The sequence below is a fragment of the Natator depressus genome, chromosome 2, assembly GCF_965152275.1.
Source record: "Natator depressus isolate rNatDep1 chromosome 2, rNatDep2.hap1, whole genome shotgun sequence".
In the NCBI taxonomy this organism is placed as follows: Eukaryota; Metazoa; Chordata; order Testudines; family Cheloniidae; genus Natator; species Natator depressus.
Genome location: NC_134235.1, coordinates 197324807 through 197351457, shown reverse-complemented (window position 1 = coordinate 197351457; position 26651 = coordinate 197324807). Strand labels below are relative to the sequence as shown.

At 44.9% G+C, this 26651-nt stretch overlaps 1 protein-coding gene across 1 annotated transcript in view; it reads left to right on the top strand.

Moving 5' to 3' along the window:
• The window catches only part of KCNH8 (potassium voltage-gated channel subfamily H member 8), a 382295-nt gene that overhangs the window by 297207 nt on the left and 58437 nt on the right, over positions 1 to 26651 (top strand). The window contains exons 8-10 of the mRNA XM_074945675.1: positions 474 to 671; positions 23676 to 23875; positions 26002 to 26251. Of these exons, the coding sequence (XP_074801776.1) occupies positions 474 to 671; positions 23676 to 23875; positions 26002 to 26251 (648 nt within the window). The remainder of the gene's footprint in view (positions 1 to 473; positions 672 to 23675; positions 23876 to 26001; positions 26252 to 26651) is intronic.

The window sequence follows — 26651 nt, the reverse complement described above, 5'->3', positions numbered from 1 at the left end:
TGGCAGCAGGGCTCCGGGGACAGGGCTCCGGCCGCCACTACCACGCCAGGCCCTTTAAATCATCCCCGGAGCCTGCCAGAGCCCTGGGGAAGTGGTGGCGGGGCTCCGGGGATGATTTAAAGGGCTATGGGCTCGGCCATCGCTACCACCCCAGGCCCTTTAAATCGCCGCCCCAGCCCCGCTACCGCTACCCCAGGGCTCCAGCAGCGGGGCTCTGGCAGCGATTTAAAGGGCCGGGGGCTCCAGCCGCTGCTGGGATCCGCAGGCCCTTTAAATTGCTCCTGGGGAAGCCGATCCACCCCGGTATGGCGCACCAGCTCTTGCAGTATTGGAGCTTTAATCTTCATTTTATTCTTGGAATCATATGGTAGAATCCAGTGCCCTAAATCTTAAAAAATTATGACATTTATCTCACAGAATCTGTGGTTTTCGTTATGCTGTTTCTCATTGGACTTTTTTTCTTTACTTTTCAGGTTGGCTTCATGAGCTGGGGAAACGTATAGAGTCTCCTTACTATGGCAATAATACATTAGGAGGCCCGTCAATCAGAAGTGCCTATATAGCTGCCCTCTATTTCACTCTCAGCAGTCTCACCAGTGTTGGGTTTGGAAATGTTTCGGCCAATACTGATGCAGAAAAGATTTTCTCCATTTGCACAATGCTGATTGGGGGTAAGTAAAAATGTTTTGCAAAAAGTCAAATTTGAACAGGGGGAAAAAAGGCAATTTTAAACTATAATTTGAAATGAATTCAAGTAAAACACTCATCCTAAAATGCCATGTCCTTGATTAAATTTGAAATTTGTGAGCCATGATGTGGTACATTTTCATTAGCACAATAGCAAATTCAATGAATCTGAAACCTTTTTGTGGTATAGTAAACCAACAAACAATTGTCTGCAGGTCTCAATTTTTAATTGCAAGGGCAACAATAATATTGAATAAAATATGCCTGATCACTGTTGTAGATTAATATCAAAGCTGGAAGGGTTTTTGTTATATTTGGTCTGCTTATTGTTACCTGCTTTTGATTTATCTTGATAAAGGTTTGCTACTGTTGAAAAAATATTTGCTCATTGCAGCGGCTTTATTTCTGTTGAGTCAACCCCGCATCTCGCTCCAAGATTCCAAACTGGTTTCATCTTCAAAATGTGGTATACCTGGATCAGGATAAGTAACAGTAATAGAGAAAAGTGGAGAGAGAGTTCTGCAGGTTTTTATACATATACTTTCATCTCTTCTCCAAAAATATTGGCATTAAAGCATAATACATATTTCACACAAATCAAAGGCAATGTTTGGCATGAGTGGAGGGAAGCAAAGTGAGTCACCATTAGACCTCTGTGCACCACATTGTTTTTCTGGCTGCTTAATTGTCCCGGATTTAGTGATAAGTATTTTCACCAGTGAAGTTTCACTCCAAGCCTAGTCTTCATGACTCTTCTTGTCAGTTCAGCAGTGTAAATTTCCACAGTATAAACTTGACAACTTGACACCAGAGACTATGTACATGCTGAATACCACTGTAAATTATGAATTCACAGCATTCAGCAATGACATATAAAAATATAAAAAGCCTGATGAATTATCAGCTCTTTTTCATTGGCCTAGCAATAAGTAGCTGTAATTATAATGAGTCAGACAAGGAACAGTGTCTTATTAATTCCAGCAGTTTCATGAATGCTACAGTTAGTACAGTAATTAATTTTATTGATAACATACAATTTCAATGCTGAATAATAGTGAAAAGGTTAAATATTTAACCTTCAAGTGTTCCACATGCATTCAAGGTAGTCAAACAAAACTTTTTGTAGTGGAATACATGGGGGGGATTGTTTTTATTGAGGTAATCAAGAAATATCCATGAAGGGATAATGAAGATGGCAAGACTTCCAAAAACGTACCTTGATAAAATATAAAGGAACCCTGTAACTGCCATTTATTTCCTAGATAAAAGAATATTACTTATTTTCATTTCAAATATCAGTTCAGATGCTGGGGGGCAGGGGGGGGTGTTTGTGTTTGTGTTTGTGTGTGTGTGTGTGTTTGTTTGGTTTTGGTGTAATTTGCAGACTTTATAATAATCAGAAGTTTGACATTTTCCATGTTAAGAGAAAAAGAGACTTAATTCTCCCTGCAGCTCATGGCTGTCTTTCGCTGAAGTCAGAGAGATTCATTTGAACTCTGTATGGTGCAGCACAAGGAATCAGGCCTCCAAACAGTTATTAGCTCTCGGAACACTACAACGAGTTAGTAACTAATTGGTGTGAGATGCAGATCTTGTGTTTAACTTTGAGAGATGTTTTCTTACGCCTGGGTAGTGGGTCCACTGTGTGTGTGTGTGGAGGGGGGGGTGTTGAGGAAATGCAGAGGGACTGTCAGATTCTATCAGGACTGTAATGCAGATGCAACAGAAGAAAACTGGTAGCTGAAACACAGATTGAATCAAGGGTATGTTGGAAGAATAGGGAATGAGCTTAAATTCGGGAAGGGGCTGGATGTCAGCATATGTCAAGAAGAGAAGGAAGAAGAGGTTGATTTAGAGCACTTTTGACTGAAAGTTTGTGGAAATTTAAGTATGCGGGACATTATTTAGGGGACTCAGCAGAGAGGGCAAAGAGGGGCAGTGGAGTTGTCATGGGGCAGTGGGAGGTAACAAACATGGTAGACAAAGGAACTTATCTTCACCTCAGTAGAATTTGTTGGGGACAAGAATATTCATCTACATTGTTTCAAGGCTTAAGGTATTTTTGTCTGACAAATGCGGTTCTTAATGTGCCTTTGGTGTATAATTTTCCCAGATCTTATATTTTACTATACATTAATATGACTAAAGTCTTGAAAATTAATACTTTATTTATTTTGCAAGATACTTACCCTGGTGAGGCATTAATTAATACATCTGTTGGCTTCATATGGAGTGGATAGTATTTTTTTTAAAGTAGAAGGAATAATGTTCTCTGGGTGTCACTGCAGGGTAGGTCAGTTGGAAAAGTATATATCATTGACTAAAGTGTGAATTTATTACATCATTAAGAAAAGAATGATCTAGCCTTTATTAATAAAGTTCTGTAGGCTGGCAGATAAAGGAAAGGGGTACATTCAGGACAGAAAGAGCCTGTAATTTTTTCCTCTAAGAACTTTTCAAGCATGACCTTAAGAATTGGGGAGAAAAAATATTTATTGATTATATGAGATGCTTCCTTATCTTAGGTTTATGAAACTTTGGTTGATGCTTATGAATTTTAAGTAATGTCTGTACTTCAAAAGTAGCCCTTATTTGCTGTGTATTGATTTTTATTTTATTGTACTGTGAAGTGGTATTCTTGTTTTATTATATCTGTTTGCTAGTTTTGATGTACTGATTTTGTATGAATTTTTCAATTATGGTGTAACACAGATAAATAATCCTAGGAACGAGAAAAATATCTTACTCCGTGCAATACGTGGTCCCAGAGCTGAGGGAGAAAGTAAGTGGATCATGCACAGATAGAATTTTCAAGATAAGTAAGATTGTTAGACTTTAGTAGATCCATCTTTCTGCTGTTGACAGGTGAACTTGCTTTCAGCAGCTGAGTCCAGATATATTACAGATTGCATTGTGATATTACTGTATTTGTTCAGCAGAACACTGCAATAGGGCAGCCAATATTACCGGACGCTTTTGGCAACTGTGGGCTTAATCTTTCTGCCTCTGTTGCTCGTGTAATATTGGGATAATACCACCCTCTCACTTCACAGGGGTGGTGTGAAGGTAAATTGATTCATATTTGGGAAGCTTTCCAATACTATACTGATAGTCCATTAGTCACATAGAAAAGTCCATTCGAAAATTAGCCATTCTGAATTCAGAGAAGGGTTTGAATAGCATGCAGCAAATAAGGCCTGTGGCCACACATTGAATGACGATAAAAAAAAATGTTTAAATAACTACCCAGTTAGAGAACATCGTAGCCACTGGAGATGGCCACGGTGGGGAAAGAGTCATTGCCCCCCCCCCCACTTTTTAAATAGGGGAGCAACTTTCCCCCACTTTTGAAAACCTGAACTCAACAGGGATGCAACAAGGGGGACAGCCTCCTGACCAGAGCAGGCATAACAGTGGAGCACATACCCAGCTGACAAGGTGGAGGGGCAGCTGGGCCATATTTGAGTGAGTGGCATTGCAACCTGGTGTACAAGGTTGCAACACCACTGAAATTTGGCCCATTTTGATTGATTGCCCATTCCCACTTTTCCCAATGCCCATGGTGAACATTGTCCATCCTGTGCACTGAATGAGGGTCCCGTGGAAATAAATATTATATGATCATGGAATTAAAGACACCCAGAAGGCATACACACGACTGTATGCATGGACAATCTGAGTCTGGCATTTCCTAACTGTTAGCTGTTTGACTTTGCAACAGCAATGTTCTTTTACCATAGGTTTTTTTAATCGTGTGTGTGTGTGTGTGTGTGTGTGTGTGTGTTTAGATATTATGTATACACACACACACACCATGTTCTCTCACTGTGCAGTCTCTCTCTTTCCATTGCAACATACTCATCCCATTTTACTGATTTGCTTGATTGCCCTGATTTCATCTCAGATCACCTCTGAAACATTACAAATTTTATTGTCATAAATATAAAGGGAAGGGTAACCACCTTTCTGTATACAGTGCTATAAAATCCCTCCTGGCCAGAGGCAAAATCCTTTCACCTGTACAGGGTTAAGAAGCTAAGGTAACCCCCCTGGCACCTGACCCAAAATGGCCAATGAGGGGACAAGATTCTTTCAAATCTGGAGGGGGGACAAAAGGTGTTGTCTGCCTGTGCTATACCTTTGCCGGGAACAGATTAAGGATGCAGTCCTTCCAACTGTAAAGTTAGTAAGTAATCTAGCTAGAAAATGCATTAGATTTTCTTTTGTTTAATGGCTTGTAAAATTCGCTGTGCTGGAGGAATGTGTATTCCTGTTTTTGTGTCTTAAGGCTTTGCCTAGAGGGATTCTCTATATTTTGAATCTGCCTGCCTGTGAGATTATCTTCCATTCTAATCTTACAGAGTGTTTCTTTTATCTTTGTTTTGTTCTTCTAATAAAGTTCTGTTTTTTAAGAATCTGACTGGGTTCTTAGGTTCCTAAGAAACCCAACTTGGTCTGTGTTCAACTTGTTTATTCTCAAGCCTCCCCAGGAAAGGGGGTGTGTTGGGTTTGGGGGGATATTCTGCGGGAAGACGTCTCCAAGTGGTCTCTTTCCCTGTTCTTTGTTTAAATCGCTTGGTGGTGGCAGCATACTGTTCAAGGACAAGGCAAAGTTTGTACCTTGGGGAAGTGTTTAACCCAAGCTGGTAAGAATAAGCTAAGGGGGTCTTTCATGCAGGTCCCCACATCTGTACCCTAGAGTTCAGAGTGGGGAAGGAACCTTGACAGGTACTGTGCTTTGTTTAATTCTCTAATCTCCTTTCATAACAAAGGAGCTACTGGTTCCTTTATTGTGCTCTTCTGAGCTTATAACAGTTTTCAAAACTTTTCTAAACTAGAGAATGTGTTGTCTGTCTCTAGCTTGTGACCAACAGGAAACATCCCTTCTTTCTCACATTCCCCTTGTCTTTCTCTTTACCCATGGAATCTGTTTACGTTGCCACTTAAGGTCATTACCATGTTAGTCTTGTTTATAAATTGACATGTTCAGTATTCTGGGGAGCCTTTCTCTGCTTCCTTTCAAGAGCTATGAAGACAGATACCTTATAAGAGTCTACTCTTAAGGTATATGTCTACACTACGAAATTAGGTCGATTTTATAGAAGTCAATTTTTAGAAACCGATTTTATATAGTCGATTGTGTATGTCCCCACTAAGTGCATTAAGTCGGCAGAGTGTGTCCTCACTACCGTGCTAGCATCAGATACCCCCACAGTGCTCCACTCCGTAAGTCATCCAACAGTTCCTGCAGTTTCTGCCGCCCATTGGAAAGCTGGGTTAAGCTCCCAATGCCTGATGGGGCAAAAACATTGTCGAGGGTGGTTCTGGGTACATGTCATCATGTTATACCAATAAAATAAAAACCAGCAGGATCTTATTAAAGGGCAAAAGGCAAAATGCCACATTTATTGTGAATACAGAAAGAATCATAGTAAGCAGTTAGTTATAGCTGTAACATTCCATTCAATTTCATATTTATTCACACATTCATTCATACACACACACAGGTTCTGCAAGGTTGTTATCATAGTTACCGGCCTTAGAGTTGCTCATGCCAAGCCACTGGCCAGGTGGCCTGAACATGAGGAGGGAGCAGGGCCTTGTCAGATGCACATCTGATGCTCCTGGAAGTTGGTTTGCAGAATCAGACCCCAAAGTTCTCACTTTCTAGAGTCCATTTTTATAGGAATTTCTTCCTATGCCAGTCTATGGGAATTGCTTCATCATGCTGTTGCTTAATCAATCAGCAGATGGCACATTCTTGACGGCTCTGTGCTGCCAGATGTTATCTTGTTCTTTGGTTCTCCTATCCTTGAGGCTATTGGGTGGATTCCAGTGTGCCCTCCGGGGGTCCTCTGGTTATTTCCACTTGACGTCTTCTTCAGCCAATGGACACTGGATTCTTATGCTGGCACCTCCCTGATCATTCAATTATTATACACACCAAGCATCCATCCACATACATCCTCTATCTCTATTTTAATCACAATTGTTAACAAAGTGAGATGAATACAACAAAAGGGCGGGGAGTCTCTGGGTGCTGTTTCTGTTGTTACAGTGTGTTGCTTTGAGTCTCTCTCTATGTGAGTAGTTGTTGTTATAAAGAATTGCTTTGAGAACAGACTCTGTCTTAGAATGTACTAACACAATTAGCAGCTTGCAAGTTTCACACAGAGAGGGAGAGAAACAGTACCAAAAACCAAGAGACCTCTTAATTAGTAATACCCTGGAATTTAACCTATGGGGAATCAAACTCATTTGTGATTTTAATACAGAACTTCTTTAATACTATCCAACAATCAGTCGCCCCTCCCTCCATGAAAGGAACGGCAGACAATCGTTTCGCACCTTTTTTCCGTGCAGATGCCATACCCCGGCAAGCATGGAGCCCGCTCAGCTCAGCTCGCCATCACTGCTGCTGTTGTGTCCTGGGTGCTGCTGTCAGCAGACGGTGCAGTACGACTGCTAACCGTCATCATCCACTGCAACTCTGCTCTCCTGGTGCCATGACTCCACCTCTCAGGTCCTCTCGTTGTTCTGTATAAATATTTATTCTCGTGGCATCCATCGTCATCCACCGCTTCCGCTGCAACTCTGCTCTGCTCTCCTGCAGACGACATACCGTGGCCAACATGGAGCCCACTCATCTCACCACTGCTCTTGTGAGCATTGTAAACACCTCGCGCATTATCCTGCAGTATGTGCAGAACCTGCAAAAGCAGGCGGGGGGCGACAACAGCATGATCATGATAGTGATGAGGACATGGACACAGACTTCTCTCAAAGCACGGGCCCTGACAATTTGGACATCATGGTGGTAATGGGGCAGGTTCCTGCTGTGGAATGCCGATTCTGGGCCCGGGAAACAAGCACAGACTGGTGGGACCGCATAGTGTTGCAGGTCTGGGATGATTCCCAGTGGCTGTGAAACTTTCGCATGCGTGAGGGCACTTTCTTGGAACTTTGTGACTTGCTTTCCCTGCCCTGAAGCACAAGAATGCCAAGATCAGAGCAGCCCTCACAGTTGAGAAGCGAGTGGCGATAGCCCTGTGGAAGCTTGCAATGCCAGACAGCTACCGGTCAGTCAGGAATCAATTTGGAGTGGATAAATCTACTGTGGGGGCTGCTGTGATCCAAGTAGCCAGCGCAATCACTGAGCTGCTGCTATCAAGGGTAGTGACTCTGGGAAATGAGCAGGTCATAGTGGATAGCTTTGCTGCAATGGGGTTCCCTAACTGTGGTGGGGCGATAGACGGAACGCATATCCCTATCTTGTGACTGGACCACCTTGGCAGCCAGTACGTAAACCGCAAGGGGTATTTTTCAGTGGTGCTGCACTGGTGGATCACAAGGGACGTTTCGCCGACATCAATGTGGGATGGCCGGGAAAGGTGCATGATGCTTGCATCTTCAGGAACTCTGGTCTGTTTGAACAGCTGCAGTAAGGAACTTACTTCCCAGACCAGAAAATTACAGTTGGGGATGTTGAAATGCCTTGGGGACCCAGCCTACCCCTTAATGCCATGGCTCATGAAGCCATACACAGGCACCCTGGACAATAGTAAGGAGCTGTTCAACTATAGGCTGAGCAAGTGCAGAATGGTGGTAGAATGTGCATTTGGACATTTAAAAGCTTGCTGGCGCAGTTTACTGACTGGGTTAGAACTCAGCGAAACCAATACTCCCATTGTTATTGCTGCTTGCTATGTGCTCCACAATATCTCTGAGAGTAAGGGGGGAGACATTTATGGTGGGGTGGGAGGTTGAGGCAAATCACCTGGTGGCCGATCACGTGCAGTCAGACACCAGGGCGATTAGAAGAGCACAGCTGGGTGCCCTACGCATCAGAAAAGCTTTGAAAAACAGTTTCATGACTGGCCAGGCTACGGTGTGACACTTCTGTTTGTTTCTCCTTGATGAAAACCCGCCCCCTTGGTTGACTCTACTTCCCTGTAAGCCAACTGACCTCCCCCCCTTTGATCACCACTTTCAGAGGCAATAAAGTCATTATTGTTTCAAAATCATGCATTCTTTATTAATTCATCACACAAATAGGGGGAAAACTCGCAAGGTAGCCCAGGAGGGGTGGGTGAGGAGGGAAGCACCGGATGGGGTGGTGGATGAGGGGAGGAGGGAAGGACAAGGCCACGCTACAGTTCAAAACTTATTGAATGCCAGCCTTCTGTTGCTGGGCAATCCTTAGTGGTGGAGTAGCTAGGTGCCTGTAGCCTCTCCCCCCACCCTCCGCCATTCTTGGGTGTCTGGGTGAGGAGGATATGGAACTTGGGGGGGGCAGGTGGTTATACAGGGGCTGCAGCAGCAGTCTGTGCTCCTCTGCTTTTCCTGCAGCTCCACCAGATGCCTGAGCATCTCAGTTTGCTCCCCCATTAGCATCAGCATTGCATCCTGTCTCCTCTCATCGGGCTCCTCCCTCCTCTCATCTCATTCATTTAACGCTTTTCTGGACTCTGCCATTGTTTGCCTCCCTGCATTCTGATGAGCTCTTTCAGTGCGGGAGGACTGCATGAGCTCTGAGAACATGTCATCGCGAGTGCATTTTTTTCGCCTTCTAATCTGCGCTAGCCTCTGGAACGGAGATGATAAGGGGAGCGTAGAAACATTTGCAGCTGCAGGAGAAAAGAAAGGGAGAGTAGTATTTAAAAAGATACATTTTAGAGAACAAAGGGAAGACTATTTCACACTGAATCAAGCGATTCACATTACATAGCACATGTGCTTTTGCTACAAGGTCACATGTTGCCTATTATATTGAGTGCCTGCCAGTTTGGTGTGAGACATCACACACGCTCGGCTGGACAACAGAATTTGGCTTGCAGGCAGCCATGGTAAGGCAAAGGGTTTCGGCTTCTTCAACCTTCATAACATGTGGGAATGGTTTCAAATAGCAGCGCCCTGCTTTCCCATACCAAGCAAAGCCCGTTGGGTTGGCCATTTAAAAGGAGGAGCTGCGGTTTTAGGGTGAATGTGCAGCACAACCCAGCCCCCTTCCCTCCAATGCTCTGGGATGATCGCTACACACACACACACACACACACACACACACACACACACACACACACACACACACACACACACACACACACACACACACACACACACACACACCACTGCATGGCTAGTATCAGGGAAGATCCCTGTCAGCCAAATGCAAATGACTCAGTCTGAATGGGCCTCCCCCCCCACTGCATGGCTAATAGCGGGGATGGTTTCTTTTCATCCAAAGGCAAACAGCCCAACAGGAACGGGCACCTCTGAATGTCCCCTTAAACAAATTTCCCATATTTCAACCAGGTGACCATGAATGATATCACTCTCCTGAGGCTAACACAGAGAGATAAAGAACAGATGTTGCTTGAATGCCACCAAAGCCCGGGCCCATTCGCTGCAATCCTTTGTTCTGCAATGATTCCAGACTGCTTGGTACTGGCTTGGCATGGTAAAGTGTCCTACCATGGAGGACGGCATAAGGCTGCCCTCCCCAGAAACCTTCTGCAAAGGCTTTGAGTATCTCCAGGAGTGCTTCATGGAGATGTCCCTGGAGGATTTCTGCTCCATCCCCAGACACGTTAACAGACTTTTCCAGTAGCTATACTGGCTGCGAATGCATCCCAAGTCTTCAGGGAAAATTAATCATTAAACACGCTTGCTTTTAAACCCTTTATTATATTTACAAAGGTACACTCACCAGAGGTGCCTTCTCTGGCTTCATGGTCCGGGAGCCTGCCTTGGGAGGGTTGGGAGGGTATTGGCTCCAGGGTGATGAACAGTTCCTGGCTGCCAGGGAGAAGGGATTCTCCACTTGCCTGCTGTGCACTATCCTCAACTTCTTCCTCATCCCTGTTGTGTGAGGCTCCCCCCTTGCAGATGTCCATGAACAGTGGTGGGGTAGTAGTAGGGCCCCTCCCCCCGCCCCGAACTGCGTGCAGCTCATCATAGAAGCGGCATGTATGGGTCTCTGACCCAGAGCGACTGTTTGCATCCTTTGTTTTTTGATAGGCTTGCCTGAGCTCCTTAAGTTTCACGCGGCACTGCTGTGTGTCCCCATTGTAGCTTCTGTCTATCATGCCCTTGGAGATTTTGGCATATATATTGGCATTTCGTCTTTTGGAACGGAGTTCTGCCTGCACGGATTCTTCTCCCCATACAGCAATCAGATCCAGTGCCTCCCGTTCGGTCCATGCTGGAGCTCTTTTGCGATTCTGGGACTGCATGGTCACCTGTGTTGATGAGCTCTGCATGGTCACCTGTGCTGATCAGCTCACCATTCTGGCCAAACAGGAAATGAAATTCAAAAGTTCCCGGGGCTTTTCCTATCTACCTGGCCAGTGCATCTGAGTTGAGAGCGCTGTCCAGAGCGGTCACAATGAAGCACTCTGGGATAGCTCCTGGAGGCCAATACTGTCGAATTGTGTCCACGCTACCCGAAATTCGACCCATCAAGGTCGATTTTAACACTAAATCCCTTGCTGGGGAGGAGAACAGAAATCGATTTTTAAGAGCCCTTTAATTCGACAAAACAGGCTTGTTCGTGTGGACGGATCGACCTAACGCTGCTAAATTCGACCTAAACTCGTCATGTAGACCAGGGCATAGAGTAATTAAACTCTTAAATAGTTTTTTCAATAAACAATTTATAAATAGGTACATTTTGTACCACACTGTAGATGCAATCTAGAACTAAATACTTCCACTCACAACAGACAAGCATGCTGCACACCTAAACATGGACAGATTATGTCTGTGGGCATGCCTTCAATTTTGCCTCAGGTCTTTTTATTCCCAAGCCACTTCCTAATTGCAAGTAAAACTCTGTGTCAGACCTGTTGGGATAATTGGGCCTACACATTTTCCGTAATTGTGAGCGCAACTGTAAAAAGTGAATGAAAATGTATAAAAGGTCACAATAACCAATCATAAATCTTGATGGGAAAAAGATACAGAAGAGACTCAGACTGAGTTCGTCCAAACAAAGGTTATGTTTAACTGGCAAGCCTACTTGGTTACTGGACCATGTACGTGTTCATGTGTGCTTCCCATACAAGCACCGAGTGTCCACATATGCTGTGCTGGACACAGGTCTAACGCTGTGTACACACGTATACATACATCCACGCTATCGATGTCAGTGCTACCATTTTAGGGGTGGTATCCCAGGTTCTGTGCAGATAGGGAGACACCCTGGGAATCTCTTTGCTTTGTGTTCTTGGTGTTTGTCCCCTGCCTTCACACATTTGTCAATAGCAGTTCGTGATCACATCTCCCCTCACTCTTATTCCTTGCAACACTGGGGTGGGAGACATGGAGGACAAATGTTTATGCAGTGGAGTAAGCAATCGGTGAGATGCTGGTTGGAATTTGGGCAGAACTTTCTGACACGTCGAAGACAGCTGACCTTCAATGTCATGACAATTCACTCCCGTGGAATAAGATGTGGTGAATACCTCTATTGCCATGGATGCCCTTGAATGGACTGTCGGTTCTGGTGCAGGAGAACCAGCCCAGTGTGGTGGGATCACATTGTTTTAGAAACCTGGGAGGACCAGCAGTGATTTCAGAACTTCGAATGAGAAAACAGACCTCCATGGAGCTGTGTGAGGATCTTGCACCAACCCTCCAGTGCCAGAACGCTCGATTCAGGAAAGCCATACCAGTGCAGCAGTGGGTATTGCCCTGTGGAAGCTGGCAACACCAGACACCTATAAGTCCCCTGCAAACCACTTTGGGGATGGAAAGTCCATTGTTGGGGTCATGGTTTTGCAGATTTGTGAGGCAACTAACACTGTAATCTACCTACGGATGGTTGCCATAAGAAGAGTTCCAGAAATAGCTGGATTTGAGAGAATGGGGTTTCCAAACTCTGCCAAATGGGCCATTGGCGGTATCCATATTCCAAAAGGGGCGCATGAGTATGTGAACCCAAAAGGTTACTCTTCATTTGTTCTTCAAAGCTTAGTGGACAACAGAAGTAGATTCATGAATACAAATGTGGGAAACCCTGGAAAGGTACATGATGCCAGGATGCTGTGGAGATTGGGAATTGTACGTGAAGAGGAAAGAAGGGACTTTATTTCCAAGAAACGGTATGGCTGTCTATGGTGTGTCTGTGCTTTGATGCTGGCAGACCAGATGCCAGCTCATGTCAAGGCCCCAGGTCTCACTGAACACTAACAAATGCATAGGTAAAAAACAGTCTTGCTTACTTGTGTGTTAGTGTTATCAAAATAAATATTAGATGTTAAATTGATAAGAATGTGTTTAGTGTTTTATAAAATACTTGTGGGATGCTGCATGTATTGTTCTCACTTAGCTGTCCCCCATATTATACATAGCAAGCATTTGTATTATAAACCTCTGTGACTGTGACTCGTCAAACAGAAATAAGCCTTGTATAATGCAAATGATGGTTTCTGACAAGAAGTTATTAAATCATGTTCATTACATGCAAATGAACTGTTATGTGAGATCAAGGATCAAATGCTCTTAAGTGCATTCCCTCCCACCCCCACCCTTCGATGAAGAAGGGACCTGCATGGAAACTGTTGCTATCAGCTTGATTTCTGAGGGAAGAAGTTACAAAAATGCCTCACAAGAAAAATTATCATCTTTTTGCTGTTTGAACTTTCACAGAGACAAAGACACTAAACTAAAGGAGAGAATCCCCAGGGTCAATCCAGGTCAGCCTTAAAAGACCTTTTGAATGGACAGATTACTATATCTCTGTCATCTTTAGGAGTCATAAATGGCAACTCATTTGTGTGTATATGTTTTCCTGCTTTAACCTGTAAATAACTCTTGTTTCTTTTGCCTAGTTAATAAACCTTTAGATAGTTTATTACAAGTACTGTATTTGGTGTAAGATCTAGGGTACCAATTGACCTAGGGTAATTGACTGGTCTATTGGGACTGGAAGCAACCTGAATATATATATTCCACCAGTTTGGGGTGTCTACCCTGTTTTTAACAGTCTGCCCTGAGATAGTTTTTAACAGTCTGCCCTGCATTCACAGTCACGAGCTGCTGCAGACAGCATGACATGTGCCAACTGTTATACTGGGGGGACACTGCATACCTGCTTCTAACTTGATTCATGAAACCATACCATGACATCAATGATTCTGGAAAAAGGGAAATCGGTTACAAACTCAGTAGCTGCAGAGTGATCATGGAGTGCACGTTTGAGAGGCTGAAATCTCATTGGTGCTACACACATGTCTGGAGGCCAATATGGTGAACATTGCTGATAACACTGTCACCCGTTGCACACGCCATAACATTTGTGAGGGTAAAGAGAAGTGCTTCCATCCTGAGTATGCTCAGGACAAGTCTGCTTTACCGACTGTGTACAAGCAGCTGGATCCCACCCACATGCACACTGGTCCTGTTTCCCAGCAGATGAGGAAAATTAGGGATGCCATATGTGCACATACCTTGGAACAGGAGGCACAGATGACATCTGCTTTTGCTGAAGGACACCTTCACACCCAGTGCAGTTGTTGGAAAAGCATAGGAGGGAATAGTGGCACGTACTTGTGGGGCTGCATATCTTTGTGAGGGTTTGTTCCCCTATAGTCAAAGATCATTAGCAAAAGTGGATGGGAATCTGGGAGGCAGTGACCATGAGTTGGTTGAGTTCAGGATCCTGACGCAGGGAAGAAAGGTAAGCAGCAGGATACGGACCCTGGACTTCAGGAAAGCAGACTTCGACTCCCTCAGGGAACAGATGGCCAGGATCCCCTGGGGGACTAACATGAAGGGGAAGGGAGTCCAGGAGAGCTGGCTGTATTTCAAGGAATCCCTGTTGAGGTTACAGGGACAAACCATCCCGATGAGTCGAAAGAATAGTAAACATGGCAGGCGACCAGCTTGGCTTAAGCGGATCTTAAATATAAAAAAGAAGCTTACAAGAAGTGGAAGGTTGGACATATGACCAGGGAAGAGTATAAAAATATTGCTCGGGCATGTAGGAAAGATATCAGGAGGGCCAAATCACACCTGGAGCTGCAGCTAGCAAGAGATGTCAAGAGTAACAAGAAGGGTTTCTTCAGGTATGTTGGCAACAAGAAGAAAGCCAAGGAAAGTGTGGGCCCCTTACTGAATGAGGGAGGCAACCTAGTGACAGAGGATGTGGAAAAGGCTAATGTACTCAATGCTTTTTTTGCCTCTGTTTTCACTAACAAGGTCAGCTCCCAGACTGCTGCGCTGGGCATCACAAAATGGGGAAGAGATGGCCAGCCCTCTGTGGAGATAGAGGTGGTTAGGGACTATTTAGAAATGCTGGACGTGCACAAGTCCATGGGGCCGGACGAGTTGCATCCGAGAGTGCTGAAGGAATTGGCGGCTGTGATTGCAGAGCCCTTGGCCATTATCTTTGAAAACTCGTGGCGAACGGGGGAAGTCCCGGATGACTGGAAAAAGGCTAATGTAGTGCCAATCTTTAAAAAAAGGGAAGAAGGAGGATCCTGGGAACTACAGGCCAGTCAGCCTCACCTCAGTCCCTGGAAAAATCATGGAGCAGGTCCTCAAAGAATCAATCCTGAAGCACTTACATGAGAGGAAAGTGATCAGGAACAGTCAGCATGGATTCACCAAGGGAAGGTCATGCCTGACTAATCTAATCGCCTTTTATGATGAGATTACTGGTTCTCTGGATGAAGGGAAAGCAGTGGATGTATTGTTTCTTGACTTTAGCAAAGCTTTTGACACGGTCTCCCACAGTATTCTTGTCAGCAAGTTAAGGAAGTATGGGCTGGATGAATGCACTATAAGGTGGGTAGAAAGCTGGCTAGATTGTCGGGCTCAATGGGTAGTGATCAATGGCTCCATGTCTAGTTGGCAGCGGGTGTCAAGTGGAGTGCACCAGGGGTCGGTCCTGGGGCCGGTTTTGTTCAATATCTTCATAAATGATCTGGAGGATGGTGTGGATTGCACTCTCAGCAAATTTGCGGATGATACTAAACTGGGAGGAGTGGTAGATACGCTGGAGGGGAGGGATAGGATACAGAAGGACCTAGACAAATTGGAGGATTGGGCCAAAAGAAATCTGATGAAGTTCAATAAGGATAAGTGCAGGGTCCTACACTTAGGATGGAAGAATCCAATGCACCGCTACAGACTAGGGACCGAATGGCTCGGCAGCAGTTCTGCAGAAAAGGACCTAGGGGTGACAGTGGACGAGAAGCTGGATATGAGTCAGCAGTGTGCCCTTGTTGCCAAGAAGGCCAATGGCATTTTGGGATGTATAAGTAGGGGCATAGCGAGCAGATCGAGGGACGTGATCGTTCCCCTCTATTCGACACTGGTGAGGCCTCATCTGGAGTACTGTGTCCAGTTTTGGGCCCCACACTGCAAGAAGGATGTGGATAAATTGGAGAGAGTCCAGCGAAGGGCAACAAAAATGATTAGGGGTCTAGAGCACATGACTTATGAGGAGAGGCTGAGGGAGCTGGGATTGTATAGTCTGCAGAAGAGAAGAATGAGGGGGGATTTGATAGCTGCTTTCAACTACCTGAAAGGGGGTTCCAAAGAGGATGGCTCTAGACTGTTCTCAATGGTAGCAGATGACAGAACGAGGAGTAATGGTCTCAAGTTGCAATGGGGGAGGTTTAGATTGGATATTAGGAAAAACTTTTTCACTAAGAGGGTGGTGAAACACTGGAATGCGTTACCTAGGGAGGTGGTAGAATCTCCTTCCTTAGAGGTTTTTAAGGTCAGGCTTGACAAAGCCCTGGCTGGGATGATTTAACTGGGAATTGGTCCTGCTTCGAGCAGGGGGTTGGACTAGATGACCTTCTGGGGTCCCTTCCAACCCTGATATTCTATGATTCTATGATTTGTTCCTGTGACAATTCACACATTACAAACCATTATAACAGGGCAGTGTGATGGGGTGTTCACCCCACACTGGCAGGGACAGGATTAATAAAGCCCTAAGGAGGCTGGCCAAGAAGCAGCCAATAGGAGAGACACAGCACAGAGCAGCCAATCAGGCCCAGTGGACTCACTGAAAAGGAGCTGTGGGGCCAGAGTCGGTCACTGCTGGGAGCTTGAGGAGATAAGAGTGTATCCCGAATAGGCTGCAACCCTGTAGCACCTTGGACAGTGCAGGCCAGGGACCTGGGGAGTAAAGATGGAGCTCCGTATGTTGAGATTGAGTAGGGGAAGTGGCCCAGAGAAATGCAGTGGTAGTCGAGACAAAGGAATGCAGTAAGTGACTGTGGTTTAGGGGTTCCCTGGTCTGGGATCTGGAGCAGTGGGCGGTCCCTGGTTCCCCACCACACACACACACTCACCATGGGGGAAGTGGCTGGACAGTTGGACTGCAGTACTATCCCCCAGAAGGGTGAGAAGGCTAGAGGGCTGTGTTGTGAAGAAGATGCCTTGCAGTGATGTGGGTCCGAGAGCAGATGTGACAGCGGGCAAGGCACCATCAGGAGAGGGCATACCGACCTGCAGAGCTAATCCCCAGGACAGCCAGCAGGAGGCGCCACTGTGATGAGTCACACCCTGTCACAGTCACCTCCACTGGTTAACACCTTAGGGTATCTCTACACTACAGAATTATGTCGACCTAAATTACATTGATGTACAGCCACCACAGTAATTAAATCACTTTTGCATGTCCACACGATTCTCCTTGTGTCAGTGGTGTACATCTTCACCAGGAGCACTTGCACCGATTTAATTGTCAGTGTGGGGCATTGTGGCATGGCTTCTGAAAGGCAACAATATTTGATGTAAACAATGCAGTGTCTATACTGACACTGTGTCAACCTAACTACATCAAAATTGACTCTACACCTCTTGTGGAGATGGAGTTAAGTCAGTGTAGTGTGCAAGTTACATTGACGGGAGAGACATTTTAGCATAGATGCTTGCAGAGTTAGGTCGATTTAAGCTGCCTTACCTCGACCTAACTCTGTACCGTAGACCAGGCCTGAGCTTTGGGTTTGTGCTGTAGAAGGTGGCTGCTGAGTTGTAATGCTTCTGAATTCACTATTCACAGTTGTTTACAAACCTCTGTTATTTGGAGCACTGAATCTCTCTTCATGACCTCATTAACATTTGCTTTGTGGGTGTGCAAGCATTCTTTTTTCCTTTAACCATTCTTTGTCAGCACTGCTACCTGCATATAGCAGTTGTTTATGGAGCTACTAAGGTTAAAAATGCTCAAGGCTGGGGGGAGGTGGTCGGAGAAGAGGTCATTTAAGCATTGGGTAATGGCAGATGCTTGAGTTGTGTTTTGATTTTCTGCATGTGAACCAAGCCCTAAAAACATTTATCTATCCATTTTCTGTTTTGTGAGTTCTGTTGCGTTTAGAAGAAGTAGTGCTTTCTGTAAGCACATAACACTGACGGCACTTTCCCCATCCCTCCTGTGTATCCTCAGGATTTGGATTTTTCTGAACCTGGTGGGGGGAGTGGTTGTGGCTGATGGCTCTGCACAAGTCTCCTTGCCCTCCCTTTGAAAAGAGGTAACAACAGGGAAAAGCTGTTGGTGGGGCACTTGGTGGAATCCAGGGAGTCCTACAGATTCATCTTTCCCCTCCTGGATGCTCAGGGGACCCCCTGTGAGGGGTTTCAGGAGCCAGTGGGGAGGGTATGGTCCTAGGAGTCCTGCAGGCTCCTCCTGGTTACTCAGGGAATGGGGGAAAGGGTTGGGTCCTATGCCTCAGTAGCATCCGGAGTAGTAGTCAGAGGAGGAAGAGGAAGCAATGATTCAAGGACAGATGCAGTGGCCATGGAAACAGGCAGACCACAAACTCATTTGGCCACCAGTTCTATGAACCTCACCATTAGGGAACGCTCCCATCCTCTAATGCAGAGGAAGCCAACTGTGAAATCTTTTTATTTAGTTATTATTAACATTGTTATTATTTTTGTATTTTCTTCTCTGAAGTCTGGACCTTGACTATACCTGGACCAAAAAATATGGATCTTGACAAAAAAAATAATTGGCTACCCCTACCGTAATGCATGCTTCCTGTTCCGTGACTCAGTTAATTAATGCAACTTCCTACAGAAGAGCCCGATCCTCCCCTGCCCTAAGGAACTCAATCTGCCCCTCGTTCCTCCCATCGAGACCAATAAAGCAGTCCTCCAGCATCCTCCTCCATTTGCCTTTGATGTCTCTGGGGTGCTGCTCCTGCCTCCTAGTGCAATGGTTTCCCTCTCAGGAGTTGAAGGTCGTGCCAGTTCAAAGACAAGGATAGCATTATATTTGTTTCCTTTGGAAGATGCTGAGAAATCTCCCCAGATAACATAACTTAGCTGTAGAAAGCCATAACTTTGATACTTTTCAGCATTCCAGTAATGTGACTGTTAGACTGTCCTTGGTTCTCAGACAACTTTTGCAGCCCATAAGAATATAGCAGAAGCTCCGAATGGTAAGATACATCTTCTAATGTTTTTTTTAAATAATAAAATTTTCATAGTATCTCAAGGAGAGGTGGATGGCAGTTCATTTTGGGGGCTATGTTACCAGTTTGAAATTTCTTCTTTAAAGGCTGGCCAACATTTGGAGAACATAGCAGTTTTCAAGGTAACAGAATGGAAAAGAGAGGTGGCTTTCTAGTCCTGTGGAGGAAATCCAACCGTTTATGCAAGAGAGATGTTTCTGCTAATGGTCACTCCCTACATATTGCTGAATGGATGGGCTTGGTTAACTACAAAGGTTGACCAAGCAGATTTACACTGCCATTGAACCTCAAACTCCAGCTGGAGTTTCTGCTACACCAGAAATTTGCTGAAATGCGATTAAAAGACCCAGAGGCAGTTCAACTGGAAATTCATTATATATTCAGCTAACATACAGAGGTTCCATGCCAAAGGAGATGTGAACCACAAACACTGCCCCTCCCCTGCCAGCATCACCAGAAAATCCTGCCCCTGTGCCTGCCTAACAACAAAGACATGACCAGGGAAAGAGAGCGCACCTCAATCCCCTTGCTTCTCCACTACGGAGGGACACCTCACTGCATTTATACAAGCATCAGACTAGATCTTTCAGGGGGGAAGGACAGCTCAGTGGTTTGAGCATTGGCCTGCTAAACCCAGGGTTATGAGTTCAATCCTTAAGGCGTCCATTTAGGGATCTAGGGCAAAAATTGGGGATTGGTCCTGCTTTGAGCAGGGGGTTGGACTAGATGGCCTCCTGACATCTCTTCCAAGCTGTATATTCTATGATTCTCCCATTCCCATTTCCCTGGCTTGTGCAACATGACTCAGTGCGGGGAGAGGACAGACGCCAGGGACGGTGAAAATTTTGTAATTTTCCAAATGTAAGGGGACTGTTGTCCTCTTACTAAAACTCAGTGGGGGTGTTTTGGTTAGCTAGCTCCCAGTACCAAAAGAAAGGGGAAGGGTTCGATGGGAAATCAGGACCCTTAGACTGAGAGTCCCCAGGAACAATGGGAAGAGGCCAATGCTCCTAGTCAGCCTGATTGACAGGGCAGGCTGGCTAATCAGGGAGTCAAGAGGCCAGGGGGGTCCCGTCCTCCATGTAACCTGGAATTGCCTGGGTCATACAGAGTGGGGCTGACCTGAGGCGAAAGCAGGGGTTCACGCTGAGCTGGGGAGCAGAGCCGTGCCAGTCAGAGGGGCCAGAAAAGCAGCTCGGGAAGCAGGTCAATGCTGGGATTAGAGTCACAGAAGCAACTCACAAAACAGACCTGTGCTAGGAGGAGAGCTGTAGCAACCAGAGCCAGAGGAGCCAGAGAGACAGCCCAGGGAGCTGGAGGCAGAGCAGCAGCAGCAGCCGTCCTGAGGCAGAGTGGTAGAGCCGGAGCTGAGGCTGAAGCAGTCCGGAGCTGAGTGCGGTGAGCAGCTGGGGAGAGCGAGGGGGACCCTGGGCCACAGGCCCAGTGCAGTGAGATGCCTCCAGCCAAGAGGCCCTGCAGGCTATTACTTGGAGTGAGATTGTAACCCCAACAGGGCGGGGGCGACACTGGGAAAAAGGGTCCTGCCACGTAGAGCCTGAGAGCGTGTGGCCCTTGCCAGAGCAAGTGTCTGACCCACAGCATTCCTGCAGCACACCCAGGGCCTGAGAAGGGGCCTGAAATTTGTGAGGAACAGACTGAACTTCCCTTACAGTCCAGAGACACTGGTTGTGATGTCCCCGTGCCACAGAGCAGGGTGACATGTTTCCCTTTAATCTTTCCCATTTTTTCCTTATTATTTTAAATCGATTGCTCTTTGAGAAATTGTATTTGCTTTGAACTGTATGTAATGATCAGTGGGTCAGGGAAGCATCCAGTGCAGAGAGAGTACCCCAGAGTGGGGACACCCTCGCCCCTGTCCGAACTTACCACAACAAGGTTGGGGGTCAAGTCCCCCAGGAATCCTGGGCCCAGCCTTGCTGGGATTACGAGGACTCTGCGACACAGGAGTGTGGAAGGGGAGTCCTTGAGGTCAGGCAGGTCTCTGGGTAAAGGAAGTGGGAGCGAGGCCTCAGATCCTTTCGCTAGCCCACTTCACCGGGGTAGTGTATAAGCCAGGAAAGTTCCCCATAATAGCGGGACCATTCCCCTGCGCACACAAAGAAAGGGCTACTGTGATTACTTTTTCCACAGATAGCCAGAATGTTCCCTTCCTGGACCTAACACTTTCTCTACCACCAGTCCCCTGTCCTCTGTTCCACACAGCTCCTGTTTCTAAGGGAAGGATAAGATCAGGCGGAGAGAGGTGATAAAAACACTAAAACAGTTATCTTCCAAGGGATGAAAGACAGCTGTTTCTAACTTCAGACAAACAACTATAGGTTTTCAACAGTTGTTGTCACATCCCCAACCAGGACCTTTATAAACCGCCCCCTCCCTTCTCCTGGTCTGCGTCCTTAGGACCATCGCTGCCTGTGTGCCGGCCAAGAAATGCACAGACAATGGGTACAATGATTTTTCTTTAATAATCTGGTTTTTTTTTCAGATATAGCTTCTGTCAAATGTACAATAGTGGTTCATCGGAAATCAATAAAACCAGTTATCTGTAGATTTTCCATGCTTGAGAACCATGTAAGTGTCAAAGCAGAGTGGGGGCCAGGCTTAAAATCAGGAATTTAGCACCAGAGCAAGAGGAGATATTGATGGGGAGGACTCGTTACTTGTCAGCCTCAGGTTCTGGTTCCTGCTGCAGCTCGAGGCCCTCCTCAGAATCATTGCTGGGGGGGACCTTCCTTAATTGGCTACTCCCGGTAGAGGTGCAAAATCACATGCACCTCATCCTCTGGTTCTTCCAGAGCATCCTCTGTGTTCCCTGCTGCCTCCTCACTCTGGCCCTCCTGTCAAATGATAAGGCTGATGGAGTTGAGGAGGGGGTCTTGAGCCACTGAAGCTTTGTACTGGGAACCCTTGACAACGCCTGGGCCAGTTTGTCGTAGAAGGAGCATGTACAAGTCCATTTGGAGCAATTACTGGAGTTGTTTGCCTTCTTGTACAGGATCCTTAAGTGCTTGATGCATTCCCATTACTAGGACAGAGCCCGCTCAATGCCCACCTGCTCCAGCCTCTTTGAAACTTAACCAATAGAGTTGTGTGTTCCTACTGCTCCAGGAAGTCATGGAGGACGGTGTACTCTGACCACACATTGGTCAGCATGCAGGTGTGGTTGGCAGGGTAGGCAGCTGCTCTCAGAGCAGGATCCATATTCACTTATACTGGTCAAAACAGTGCAGCTGAAAGCTGTTCTGATGTGGTCAGCACGGCTCACTATTACCCAAGAAAATGGGGGGACTGGGATCTTTGTAGTTTGGATAAAGGTGAGGAATAAAAGAGTTCAGTGCATTGTGGGAATGGGGGTGGAGGATTACTGCAACTGGAGACTTGGTACATGCCCCTTACTCCCAACCACAGTGCAGACTGGCATGGACATGAGGCCATGCCACAGCCTGAGGTGTGTACTTTACCCACACCCCACAGGCATGGTAGCTTATTCATCCTCCGCTTGCCTTCAGACATGTGGTTCTGAAGTTTAGATATGAACAATACGGAGGTTATGGCACAACCATGTGCATGGACATGTGTAGACATAGCTAGAATGGCCTACTGATAAAACTCAACGACTGTGTTGAGAGCATGCCTGGTAAACAAGAGAAGTGTGGGACCAGAAATCAGTGAGCCAAAAAGTGGTGTGTTGGAAATTAGACCTAACTGGTGGACAACATAATGAGGAGCTGGTCAGTCCATTTTGAGGTCCTTAAAGAATGAGAAAAATTGGCTACTGACGTCAGCTTCACCATCATGGCTGCTACTTCCACCATCTCCTGGGACCCCAGACCTTCTTTGTCCTAGTCTTGCGAGATGTCCCAGCCAGAGAGGGACCCAGATGTCATTGCCACCTCCACCAGCTCCAGCTGAATCACGAACACCACAGGCGTTCACACCAAAGATTTCACACCAAGTAGCTACACAAGAGAAGTGCCAAAAAGAGGATAGATATAAAGAAATTTGGTCACCCTTTTAAATCATACTCAGAGTAGAAGGGCTCCCCACCCAGCAAGCCAGAGTCTTTAGCCCACATTCTTTTAATATTAACCTGATCCTGATTCAGTAATGTACAATGTAATATGGTAATATTTTATTGCAACTTTGCCTTAATAGAAAGTTTCTAAATGGCTTTCAAAACAAATTTATTTCCTGAGTTTGGTTTTAATCTCTAGTCAGATAACAGCACATGTCAGCATTCATTCTGACCTAATTTTATATTTTTTTTTGTACAAAAGTTCTGATATGCCATGTCTATCTCCTCTCTGGTTTGGTTAACGTGCCATCAGAGTAGCCATATTTACTTAAGAGTTTTATTATTAAAGTGCTGCTCTATATTTCAGAAGCTGTTGCATTCTCTAAAACTTCATTTTGCCTATTTATAAGTGAAAGTTTGGATTCTGGGGAAATTATCATAATATTTTCTATATTGTATTTTAACCATAATCTGCAAAGTCACTGCATCCCATTGTACATAATTTCTGTTCTCCCCAGCTTTGATGCATGCCTTGGTGTTCGGAAATGTGACTGCTATAATTCAGAGGATGTACTCCAGATGGTCCCTTTATCACACAAGAACCAAGGATCTAAAGGACTTTATACGGGTCCATCACCTGCCACAGCAGTTAAAGCAGAGGATGCTTGAATATTTCCAAACCACCTGGTCTGTCAATAATGGAATCGATTCCAATGAGGTAATAATCAAAGAGTGGCTTTCATTGGTTTCTTAGATTTGTTCTAATTGGGTTTTTTTTGTGAAGATGGTTTTATTCTGAAATTTTATGTGAAGTCACACATCAGAAAGAATGTGCATAAGGAATAAAGTTGAGTTTGTTATCCCAGAGGGGATATGTAGGTTGTTGAACTATGTGTTCGGGAATATCAGATTCCCTGAAACTACAAATTCAAATTTCAGCAGGCCACCTATGCCCACCATTATTTGGAAGCATTGAAGTACCATTCAGCAGGGGTCTTTTTGATGATGCCCTGAAACAGAGGTGTTTCTGTCCTGTACCAAATGTTAAAGTACCCATGGCACTTTTCCTAAGAGTAGGGATTTCTTCCCTGTCCTTGCCCAGAATTACTACTTCCTTCATCCTTACCCTCTCTTCACTGTTTGCAACCTTTTGTACATAGGTGTCTGCATTTCATGGATGTTGTCTGTACAGAGGTTGTGAAACATGGTTGGATCCTTTAGGCTGAAAGGAACTATCTGAATCTAAAATATACTTATTACAACTTACATATTTTTGAATGTTAACTAATTACTGAAGAAGAGTAATATGAGTGTGAAAGTTAGAGAGAAAATTCTGGTGGTTTCTTTAAATATGACTTAACTAAATTGTTTATTATTTTACTCCATAGGATATAATGACTTTCCTTGGCCTAATGCCTGTTTGAACAAACCATTCCTCTTGGACATTTCATTGTCATTATAACATGTGTCCTTATAAAACTCAATAGCGTCCAAAAACAATATAGAAATAAATGTGAAGATTTTGGTTTCAGAACATTCCTTATGAAGTTTTCTTCAAAACACAAGGGGTGGGATTTTCACCAGTGCTGAGTGACTTAAGTAAATACTGGGAGATTTTCAGAGGAACAAATGCCAGTTACTTCTTCCTATTGACTTTCAAAAAGTTACTTAAGCACTTTTTCGAAGTCTCTTCATTCCTTCCCCTCCCCCCACCCACAAAAAAAAAATCTTGTGGTACGTTGGTAGAAGAAAGGAGAACATTTCATCAATTTTTATGCCACCCCTTTATGAAAAAAACATCTGAGCAGAAACATGTACTAATTAATTTTCCTCTGCTACACTAGATCTGTTGAGAAACTGATGTAAGTGACGGCAGAACCAGACTCAAAACTACAGTGGGAGCTTGTCTGAATTAGGACTGAGGAAAAACTAGGAAGAAGTATCCACCCTTTGCCTTCACCAGGGTTTTGCACCTCATTCTACCTCATCACTATCCCCCTTTCCTCCTAACGCCCAACATAACATCATAGAGAGAACTCTGCAAGGGGGAACCTTATGGACGTTTGATCCCTCATAACCACTACCATGGGTTTTACCACAGAAGTGGGCAATATAGGCCTGAATAAGGGTTAATTAAGGATCTCAGGATCTGGACCACAGTAACACTTTTTGCAGTTAGGGTTCCTTGGGCGGGGTGGGTGTGATATTCAGGGTAAAACTCCATGATTAAAACAGCAAACACAGTTTAAATGGAAATACATTGATAGACCTTTCCCTTCCTTTGCAGCTATGATTTGCAGCTTCCTATTTAAAATGCCTATTTCCCATTCACACGATACATGATATGAACATTTTGAGAGGACTCTATTGCAGCTCAGCAAAATTATCATCACTTTTTTCTGCTCATGCCATATAGGCCTGGCATGAATTATTTGTTGTTTTATTTCTAATTGGGGTCATTGTGCCTGGCATTGTTGCCACGAAGAACATGCAAGCTCTACAAAATAGCCTATTTTCTTCTATCAAAAAGCTGCAAGAATTGTGTGTGGGTTTTGTGCACAAGATAAACTTGTAGTACAAATATATTTTTAATTACCAAAAAAGCCCTTAATATATTATAAATTATCCATGAAATCAATGGGTGTAAAGACTCAGTAAGAGCTAACTAAGGACTGCAAGATTTGGCCCTCCATAATGTGTATTTTACTTTAAACATATATACATAAGAGAAAACCTAAGAATAAAGGCATTGTGTATATTGCCAGTAACTCAGATCATTTATGCAAAAAGGTAAAATAAATTATTTTACACTTAACATCAATCTCATTTTCCCTTTTTGGACAGCTTTTAAAAGACTTTCCAGATGAGCTGCGCTCAGACATCACCATGCACTTGAACAAGGAGATTCTGCAGCTGTCCCTTTTTGAGTGTGCCAGCCGTGGTTGCCTCAGGTCTCTGTCTCTGCATATCAAAACCTCCTTTTGTGCTCCTGGGGAGTACCTCCTCCGGCAGGGAGATGCCTTGCAGGCTATCTATTTTGTGTGCTCAGGTTCCATGGAAGTACTGAAAGATAGCATGGTGCTGGCAATTCTTGGTAGGTTGATGTTTAACATCTTCAAAGAAAATGAATGGTCCTCTAATGCAGACAATACTGTAAAGTTATATGTTAACAAAGATAAACAAACATCTCCAGATAAAACTTAGACCACTGCGAACTGATAAATGAGTGTGTCCTAGCAATGTTGATGAGAGATGAGGCAAAACCAGGTCCCTAGATCTGCTGTACATGCAACACAAATATCCCTAAGGTTTTCATTCTGAGTTAGATTCAAGACTAGAAGGAACCTATTTTTAGTTCAGAAGAGGCCCAAGTCACATGAGTGGTGATCTTACAATAGTTCATTATTCGAGGCAAAAATCTCAAGAAAATAGCTCTCAAGATGTTGGCGCCATTAAATCTAATCCCAACTCACAGGCACAATTCAGCTTTAAAC